This window comes from Eschscholzia californica, unplaced genomic scaffold (genome assembly GCF_041429995.1).
Source record: "Eschscholzia californica isolate CP2 unplaced genomic scaffold, dmEscCali1.0.p SCAF_3, whole genome shotgun sequence".
NCBI lineage: Eukaryota > Viridiplantae > Streptophyta > Magnoliopsida > Ranunculales > Papaveraceae > Eschscholzia > Eschscholzia californica.
The window spans coordinates 60,354,484-60,364,515 of NW_028238420.1; the positions used below are offsets into that span (position 1 = coordinate 60,354,484).

At 35.7% G+C, this 10,032-nt stretch overlaps 3 protein-coding genes across 3 annotated transcripts; 1 reads left to right on the forward strand and 2 right to left on the reverse strand.

The window, feature by feature from the left end:
* Window positions 1–11: 11 nt before the first annotated feature.
* Window positions 12–2,229, reverse strand: LOC147552691 (LIM domain-containing protein WLIM2a-like). Its single transcript, XM_086666285.1, has 5 exons — window positions 1,817–2,229; window positions 1,538–1,637; window positions 1,324–1,352; window positions 1,111–1,200; window positions 12–435 (listed from the first exon to the last, which is right to left on the reverse strand). The coding sequence occupies exons 1-5, from the start codon at window positions 1,949–1,951 to the stop codon at window positions 169–171; spliced, it is 621 nt and encodes a 206-aa protein (XP_086522411.1). The 5' UTR covers window positions 1,952–2,229; the 3' UTR covers window positions 12–168.
* A 1,321-nt stretch (window positions 2,230–3,550) lies between these two features.
* Window positions 3,551–6,394, forward strand: LOC147552692 (pre-mRNA cleavage factor Im 25 kDa subunit 2-like). Its single transcript, XM_086666286.1, has 7 exons — window positions 3,551–3,902; window positions 4,109–4,154; window positions 4,577–4,670; window positions 4,776–4,849; window positions 5,016–5,102; window positions 5,201–5,311; window positions 5,964–6,394. Exons 1-7 carry the CDS (start codon window positions 3,784–3,786, stop codon window positions 6,033–6,035), a joined length of 603 nt encoding a protein of 200 aa, XP_086522412.1. The 5' UTR covers window positions 3,551–3,783; the 3' UTR covers window positions 6,036–6,394.
* A 261-nt stretch (window positions 6,395–6,655) lies between these two features.
* On the reverse strand, window positions 6,656–8,975 carry LOC147552693 (pentatricopeptide repeat-containing protein At3g29230-like). The gene has a single exon (XM_086666283.1). The coding sequence runs from the start codon at window positions 8,932–8,934 to the stop codon at window positions 7,252–7,254; it is 1,683 nt and encodes a 560-aa protein (XP_086522409.1). The 5' UTR covers window positions 8,935–8,975; the 3' UTR covers window positions 6,656–7,251.
* Between the last annotated feature and the right edge of the window lie 1,057 nt (window positions 8,976–10,032).

A 10,032-nucleotide genomic window follows, 5' to 3' on the forward strand; every position in this document is an offset into this window, starting at 1 on the left:
AGAGAGAGAGAGAGAGAAATTAACATTATATATGAGATATTGTTTAAACTTATACAAGATTGGCGAAAAAGATAAAATACACTCAAAGTTTATTCTTCTTCTTTATATTAGCAAATACTCGGAGCCGAAAATGAGCAAAAACAGTTGTGGTAAAATTTTACGAACGATTTAAGATTGATCTTGTGTTGATTCTGGTTCCCCATCGTTTGTCGGTTCTGAGTCTGATGCTGATTCTGCAACCATAGCAGCATTACGCTTAATGGAAGCTGATTTAATTAGATGATTGTAGTTTCCCTTTTCCTTGAACAATTGAGCAAAATGGTGCTTGCAGTAAAGAATTCCATCCAAGGCAGCATAAGATGAAGGAGTAAGTGCACATCCTCCATGAGAACATTTGAAACATGACTTATGGTAAGATTCTCCCTCCACAGTAACCTGTCAAGATGCTTTGCTAATCATCATGTAAAATTGGACAGTTATCTCATTTGGTCAACCTATAACTATTCTTTCTATATTGTTAAGATGGAGGTTGAGAATAGTCCCACATCCACTAATTTTATCTCAGTTTTCTAAATGATACAACTTGAGCACAACCTTTCACATAAGTTGATGTTAGCATAGTAACTAAGTACAAAAGCTCTTAATCAAGTGTTTTGAAGCTGAAAGTACACAAGTATAACAATGTTTTAATGCTAGACATGGTTAAAACTAGTTTTTTTTTTTTGTTGAAGGGTTAAAACTAGTTTTACATGCAGAAATATTCACATCAGAACTAACAATCGAAATTTTTTAGGTGTCATTCCGCTCGTAGCAAATTGTTGTTATCCTTTTAACAGGAAATTTTGTACTCTCATAAAAAAAAAAAACAGGAAATTTTGTACTCTAGGGTTTAGAAAATATACTGAGAAAGTGTTTCATCCGACAATGTATGTTATGCTTAATACAGAAATGTAGTTTGCAAGACTTGTCTTAAAATCTTTGGAAAGTTGGGATTTTATAAACATATCATACAAATCCAATTTCTATACAAGTATTTCTTTAAAAAATCTTTTAGAAACATGTAGTTTTCTCAATGTTATAATAAGGAAAAGTGAAAAGAATGCATTATACCTTCTCCAATGGGTAAGCTGTTTTGTTGCAAGTGGCACATTTGTCTTGGGTCCCAGAGAACAGGTAGGAAAGTTTGCTAGGAGTCCTAGACTGAAAAAAAAACCCCAAAACAATATTTCTTATTAGATATAAGAAAGAAAAAAATATAATTAGAATCAATGAGGAAAAAAAAAGAGAAAATTAATTGAAGTTAGGGTGAGTTTGTAAGAATACCAGTTCATTTTGCTTGTCAGGCTTTGGAACTGCAATATCAACCAAAAACAAAAATAAAATATTGATTTATTCAAGTTATAAGATTAATATTGGATTGGGAAACATCAGTATGAGAGATTGTGGATGATTGCAGTTTAGGGCTAAGAGTTGTGAATTTGGGAGATTTTGTCTAGCATTGCCCATTAAAGGGGAATTTCAAAATTAAGCTTCTTACCTGCTTGAAAATTCTTGCTATAGTTGCCACTTTCTTTGAATAGCTGCTCAAAATGAGTCTTGCAGTAGAGAACTCCATCCATGGAGGAATAGTTGCTCATCTGTCACGAAAAAAGAACTTTTAAGAAATAAAAAAGTAATCGACGAAAACCACAACCCTTTTAATATGTCACTGTCTATTTATTGGTGTTGTTATAATAATCATTTCTATAATATTGTTGTCTTGAAACATGAATAGTCGAAAACAAATAATAAATCATAGAGATTGATTTGTACATACCACTAGAGTTCCTTTGCAATGGCTACATTTGAAGCATGATTTATGATAAGAAATTCCATCAGCCGATAGTAAATCGACGACGTAAACAGTCTTATCACATGCATTACATTTATCAAGAGTTCCAGTGAACGACATTTTCTCTTTTCTTTCTTTTTGTTCTCCGCAAGATTTAAAATTAAAAAGAAAGAGAAAGAAAAATTTTAGCAAGAACCTTTCTTTTACTAACTTCAAATAAAAACCATGAAGTTTTATTCTTCCTTTTTTTTTCTTTTTTGGAATTTAGATCAAAAGAAATTAAATCAAATGAAGAGGGACCATGAGCTTTTCATGGAAATTATTGGGTAAAATTAATGAAGGAAAAGAAATGAGTGAATTGATTGAATTTGTGGACAAATAAAACTGTACCATTAACTAATTGACACTTGATTGAATTCCCAAATAATTAGGAAAAACATGACACACTAATTATAGATTAACCACAATAAAAAATGGAAATATACTGTAATAGAAATTTTGACCTATGTCCAGAGGGAATTTGGGAAACACCAAGTCAAATCATTTTCGATTTTCTCCTTAATTATTTGCATAGTACTCACCGAAACTGTGGGACTAATGTATATCATAATGCTTTTTTTTTTTTCGACATTCTTTAAAACCTCTCTGCCTTTACAACTATCATTTGTTTCAACTACTTGCATTGTTGGCCCAAATTTGTGAAATCTTTTGTTGCAGGTGTCATAGAGCTAATAGGCTACTCTTTGTGAATATTGACTCTCCCTATTGATGGGACCAAAAACTTCCTATTGATTTTCCTTAATCAAGACAAATTCTATTAGACATCCCAAGGCTTAAATGCTAAGTCCATAGTCCATACCATGTCAAAGAAGATTGGGAGTGGCCAAATTTTTTTTTGATGAAATGGGAGTGGCCAAATTGGCATTTTAAGAAGAAAAATGTGGTGCCCATATCATTTCTCTTAGGTAGATAAATACTAGTATGTATTAGGGTTAAATGCTACGATCATACCAATTGTCTTTAAAATATAGTGATTTTGAGCTGATTTCCGTATACAAAACACAATTAAATCTTATTGCCACTACTAAAGGGGCTTGAAATCTGTCTGCCTCGTTAATTTCAACTCTACAATCTTCTCCCAATTATTGAAGTTGAAATTGGTAAACAAAATCAGTTCAACCGGTCGATTTCAGAAGTGTGATGAAAATTGGACAAGTGGACTCCAATAAAACTTCACAGTAGACCTATGTAGCTGGAATTGGCGGGAAAAAGAATATTGAAATTGTTTTAAGTAATAGACCGCTTTCAAGTACAACGTAAAGGTGGCTTTGCTTAGGGGTTGTTCCGAACAATCTTCTCGTCCACTCAGGGAGGTGTGGACACACCTGTGCGGATTACAAGAAAGGAAGGAAGTATCTGATGACATTCGACGATGGATCTAGACGATCAGGCAGGATCATTCCCATCGAGAGGTGGCGACATTGGTCGGAGCTGACGGAAGCCCTGCAAGTCACCCGAACGACAACAGGAGGGCCCCTCCGTCTATCAATTCACTTCCTAGTCCCCTTGTCTGAGGGTATAGTAAGACATCCCAGTGTAACGAAGGATATCAAGTGTATACTCCCTTTGGAGGAGATGTAAATCCCTTGTCTGGCGTGTGGAATGGCCGAGAGCGGACCTTTTTGGATATATAATCCAAGTCGACAGTGTAGAGGGAGCAAAAACGGTCTTTGTTCCCTTCACAATACGAAAAAACGAAGTCTCAGGAGTCAGGATCGAACTCCCCACTCTTCAACAGAAAAAAAAACTCCCCTTAGACCGGTCACCCAAAGTCTCACACAACAAATACCCCTTGGCCTTGAGAATCAAGAGAGAGAGAGAGAGTCTTGTAGCGAATAGTTAGAAAGAGTAAATCCTAGAGAGAGAGAGAGAGAAAAAGTTGGAAGAGAATAATGGTGACACCGCCGGCAGTGAATGTATACCCTCTCTCCAGCTACACCTTCGGAACTAAAGAACCGAAGATGGAGAAAGATACTTCTGTTGCTGATCGTCTCGCTCGTATGAAACTCAAGTACGTCCTTTTTTCCTTTCTACTAAACCATCTCAAAAACCCTAGATTATATTTGACGTTTAATCTTTATTCTTTTTTGTTTAAGAGGTTCTTTATTCACTCTTCATAACCAGTTCTCCCGTTCTAGGGTTTTTTTTTTCCTTCTTCATAGCGATAGAAATTGAGGTTTAATCAGATTAAATGTTATTTATGTTTTCTTTTCTCAGTTATATGAAAGAAGGAATGAGAACCAGCGTTGAAGCGATTTTACTGGTTAGTATTCTTTTACTTCTTCTTCTTCTTCTTCATATAATTTAACTTTGTAGTTCTTATGGAGTTTGAGGCTTCTACTTGATGACCCACTTACAAGCTTACAAATAAGAGTACTTCAACTTTAGGAAATGTGATTAGTACATACCTGATTCACAAAATGCTCGATCAAATGTGATTAGTACATACCCGATTCCACATTGTCGATGTGGTCATGTCCTTTGTTCACGTCACACCCATTTGAAGTGATTATTATAATGTAGTTTGGATGGGAAGAATCCAAAATTTAGATGAAAATCTAACAAAATTTTTCCGCAATTCCGTCTACTTTAGTCCCCCTTGATGTAAATCGTAAATTCTCCAGTGGGTATGTGAACAAATGTCATCATCTTTTATGAGGTTATGACCAGGCTTTCTCTTTCCAGGTGCAAGAGCATAATCATCCTCATATACTGCTTCTCCAAATTGGAAACACTTTCTGCAAGCTTCCCGGTGGGCGTTTAAAGCCAGGAGAAAATGGTATCAATAGCTATTGAGTATTGTTTATACTATTTCTTATTACGAGTAACGCCAGTTCTCTTTTGGTTTCTTATCTTTGTATTGATTCATTCTCAAAAACTGCAGAAATCGATGGCTTGAAAAGAAAGTTGTCAAGCAAACTTGCTGCTAACTCGCCCGGTATGCAGCCAGATTGGCAGGTATACTTCTTGGCTGTTGTTTTTCTGTTTGTAAACAATTTACCTGGTTGAATATGGGTCAGCTGATAGAAGCTAGCTCTTGACGTAAAAAAGTGGATAATGCTCCCCAGCCTACCCTTATTCGAAGATTTTGGTTCTCAATTTTTTTTTTTTATATTTTTTGCAGATTGGTGAGTGTGTAGCCATGTGGTGGAGACCAAACTTCGAAACGATCTTATACCCATACTGTCCTCCTCACATTGCTAAACCGAAGGTAAGGAAGGGTATTACAGTTGGTAAGCGCAGAGAATATTGATTTCATCTTCATTTTGAAACTTTCTCTCACTTTGTGGCAAAATATATTTGTTCCAGGAGTGTAAGAAGCTTTTCCTTGTTCATCTGTCGGAAAGGGAGTACTTTGCTGTCCCCAAGAACTTAAAACTACTTGCTGTGCCTCTCTTTGAACTATATGACAATGTTCAGGTACGACAATCATGTTATTTTTCCTTTCTATTCTTGTAGTTTTTAACATGGACATATCTGCTAGCTGGATGATATAATAGCTTTAACTGTAAGAACAATGTACATGCACTGATGTACATGCTAGTGGCAGAGAGCAAAGACATTTTGAACAACAGAAAAAGGAAAATTTGAAATATAATATGAGAGAGAGGGGTATACTTATGTAACACTCACCCCTTCCAGCCATATTGTCCTTGATTTAGGCACAACCCATGCCCGGTAGCGTAGGTTTACACGATACACTTTGCATGGGCCTGCCTAGTTGACCCCAGGCTTCTACACCTTTAGGCGCCAAACCCACCGTAAATAGCCGATATGCAAGACAAACTGTTACATTATAAAACCCAGGTTTGGGAGGTCTTCCTAAGCAATGTGGGACTAAGTACCTTGATCATGAAAATTCCGTTTCACATCATATACTCGGTTTTCTTAGGCAAATAAATTCTATGGCATTCGAGGTACTAACGACTGAAGAAAATGCAACCAATGTCTAACCTAGTGTTCGATATATCTTATTAGCTAAAACTTGACTAACATAGTTCCTGCAAATTTCAGTTTTTATCTTGTTTAAATGCCTTGCAAAAGAGAAATTATGAACATTTTGCCTTTTCAGAGATATGGGCCAGTTATCTCCACAATTCCGCAGCAACTTTCCAGATGCCAGTTCAACTTGATCAGTTCATGAAAAGGCTCAGGGATTTGTAGATCTAGTTGCAGTTGGACATGGTATTAAATAGAAAAGTGATTGGTTTGAATGGAGATTATCAAGTTTTGCAGGTAGTCGTTCGACAAGAACTTAACCAATAATTTGTTAAAGCAGTCTGCGCACTTAGTCCTAATACAATTTATGTTCTTGTGCTTTTTATATATCGGTTTGCTTGTTGACATATATTACATAGGTACTGTTACTTTTGCTCTTTGCGTTTTCTTGAAGATATAATGTTTTTAGGATGGTAAATCTTCTGATATGAACTATCTTAGCTCAGTGTTGTAAACTTTATCTGGTTATGTAATGTGGTGCTGTATTGAGGGCTTTTGTGGAAATCTTTAATTCAGAAGAACTTCTTGTGCCACCAATGTTAAGCTAGAAAAAGAGGACATGGTTCTGAAATTAGTACTTTTGGTTTTCTTTTGTTTCCTTTACTTTACCAAGTAAGTCTTTCACAAGAGAAGGTTGTAGCCACAGGTTGTGTGCTTGTGGCCAACTCACTTATGGGTCGTGGCTATTACGGATCAGAGTTCCCTGCGTTAGATGTCAAGTTTGCAAGTCGCCACTCCTGTCAGAAATTCTATATTAATTTGATGTGGTGGAAAACTTTGGAGCATTAAAGAAAATGTTACCTGCATTAATACTTTCGCAGAATTTTACAAATTTTAGAAGGTTGGAGGGGGCAACCAAACTCACTCCACGAGGAGATATGAATTGAATAAAAAAGAAACCCTAGGCCCCAAAGCAGGGAAATTGGTTTTCAAGGAAGTTTAAGCAAACTTCTTACCTCATCTTTGAAGCTCCTGCAATTTTATGAAGATATGAATGGTCTCATGTCAATCAATGAAGAATGGAATTAAGAGGTTTTACACATTTAGATCGAATAGTTCACCCTACCTTGTTTGGGTTGTAAAATGTGTGGTTCTCCAACTGCGGAGAGCAAAGTTCAAATCTGCTGCTTCAGAAGAAAATTACTAATATGTAAATCAACTGAATTGATTATGCCGCTCCCCTTTAATTTACAAAATATAAGCAAGATCAATGATGGAAGCATCCCTTCCTTAGGTCTTGAGTCATTTGTCGCCTCCTACAAATTACGGGGATTTTTTGTTCGGTCCTGGACAGTTTGATGTTAGATCAAACATATCGTTCCAATTTGTCTCGAGGAGTGGAGCAATTTTTGGCACCTTCATCATTGGCAATCCACACTACTGCACCCAGCTTTCTTCCAAATGCTCTTACTTTCCATTCTTTCTCTTACACTTGCAGCTTCTGGCCACTGACCCAACGAAGCATAAATATTCGAAACCAATATATAAACACCCGAATCATCAGTTTTTATTTCCTCAATTCTCTCCAGTACCTCCTCTGCTAACTTAATATCATTCTTCAACCTGCAACCTCCTAGCAGAGCTCCCCAAACAGCAATGTCAGGCTCAAATGGCATCTTTTCTGCAAGCAAATAAGCTTCTCTTAATTGCCCATTTCTGCTTAGTAAGTCAATTAAGCAGCCATAATGTTTCAGTTTCGGGTCAACTCCAAATTCCGTCTTCATATTATAGAAAATTTTCCTGCCTTCTTCTACCAAACCTCCATGATTACAAGCAAACAATATGTTCGTAAGTGTGAAGTCGTTCGGCTTCAATCCTTGTTGTTTCATTACATAGAATATTTTGACAGCATCTTCTGTTCTTCCATGGATTGCTAATGATCTGATCATCACATTCCAACAGAAAACATCTTTGTTTCCCATCTTGATGAAGATATTGAAAGCTCTGTCAACATCTCCACATGTAGCATACATTTCTATAAGTGCAGTTCCTACTATTACACCTAATTTAAACCAATCTTTCATCAAAGAGAAGTGAACCCATTTTCCAAAATCTAGAGCACCTAAATGGGTACAAGCCGAAAGGACGGAAGCAAAAGTAAACCCATCTAAGTTCATATCTTGTACGTGCATACGAACAAAGAGATTGAGTGCTTCTTCAAATTTTCCATTTCGTGTACAATTCGAAATCATTGAAGTCCAAGTAACAACATTTCTCTCGGGCATTATTTCGAAAAATCTCATTGCGGATTCAAAATCTCCTGAATTAGCATACGCACCTATTAATGAAGTCCAAGTTACCACATTCTTCTCTGGCATTTGATCAAACAAGTTTCTAGCATTTTTAACATCCCCAACTCTAGTATAACTCGAAAGCATCGCATTCCATGAAACTGTATCTCTTTGGGGCATTTCTTCAAACAATTTCCTTCCAAGTTCAACTGCACCAATATTAACATAAGCCGAGATCATTCGATTCCACATTTCTATCGGTTTAACAGCCATACCATCAAAAAGTTTCCCTGCATCACTTAAATTTCCATTTTTCATAATACCCATCTCATGAAAATCAACAGAATCTTGAACTACTAGATAGAAATTCAATAGCGAATTCGACACATTAAGAATACTTTCAAATCCCTCTTTTAATATTCGACAGTGAACTTTTCTCCCATCTCTAAAATTACCCATTTTACCATAAGAATTTAAAACATATGGATATGTATAATTATTGGGTTTGATTCCTCTATGCGACATTTTATCGAACAAGTTGATGCATTTCCGATCTGGGCCATTGTAAGAGTACCCTCTTATCATGGCATTCCAGAGAAGGATATTGTGAGGATAAATTTGATCAAATTGAGAGAATATGACCTCTGGGTAATCCATACCATTGAATTCTGTACTTCGCCGAAGAAATTTTGATGAGATTTCGATATTTAGGTAGGAAGAGTTTGTGATTATGAAGCCATGGATTTGTTTCAGCTGTTTGAATGTGCATTTTTGGAGGAAATTTGAAATTTGGAACTCAATCTGAGAAGGCATATAAGTTTGACGGTTAAGTTAGTTATAGTTGTGATCCAATCCAATCCAATCCAAGAAGTTTAGAAGTCTTCCACTTATTGAGTAGTGTTGCTTATTAGTGTGGGATGGCCCGGAACCGGCCCGTTTAGGGTGGCCTGGCCCGTACAGATGACGGGTCAGCTTGGGTTTTATCTAGGGCCCTGCTTCGGCTTTGATCTGAATCTGACAGACCAGTCTGACTATTTGTCGACAACCATTATCAAAAAACAATGTCGTCGACGATAACATTTTGTCGGCCACCATTATGAAGGTGGAGAAGAAATAACAGGAAATTCGACTGAAAACTCAATTTTAAATTTTTCTAAGCTAAAAAAACAAGCTATATTTTTTTTGGTTAAAATTTCAAAATTTATATTTTTTTTTTGTAAAAAACGCAAATATATATATATATATATATATATATATATTTTTTGGTTAACAATTCAATATTGTTTGTAAAGTTGTTGCATGGTGTTGTAAAGCGTTGCAAGATGTTGCAAAGTGTCGCAAAGTTGTTGCAAAATGTAGCAAAGCTGTCGCAAAGTGTTGCCAAGCGGATTGTTCTAAATTACAAAAGCACCTAGGGAGGACTGAGGAGAAGACTAAACAAAATTGCTCGATCTTCATTTACCAAAATAAAAAATTTACAGGAAATTTTGACCAAATTTATGAAGAAATAAAGTAGAGATGAGAAAGAAACAAAATGGTTAAAAAAGAAAAATTTATGACATTTTGTACTTTAAATTTTATTTCCAAAAAGGGTGGCAAAATAATTTAAGCCTTTCCCAACTTTATTTTCTTGTGGGAATCTTATTAGGGAGGCAAAATAATTTACTCATCTTTTTCCCATCCCTATCATGTGAAAGTCTTTTGAAGTCTTAATCTCTCTAACTCGCATTAATTTGTTTGTTTAAAATACTGTAAAGTTTAATTAGCTACTGACAAAAGATAATAAGATAAAAAGGGCCTTGTAACAAAATAGAATAATATGAAAAGTTATTTAAGCTATAATCTTGTTTAATTTCCCATCTTGTCTTTATTTTTTAGGATTTTTGAGTTTAAGGTCCAAAAATAGGGGGG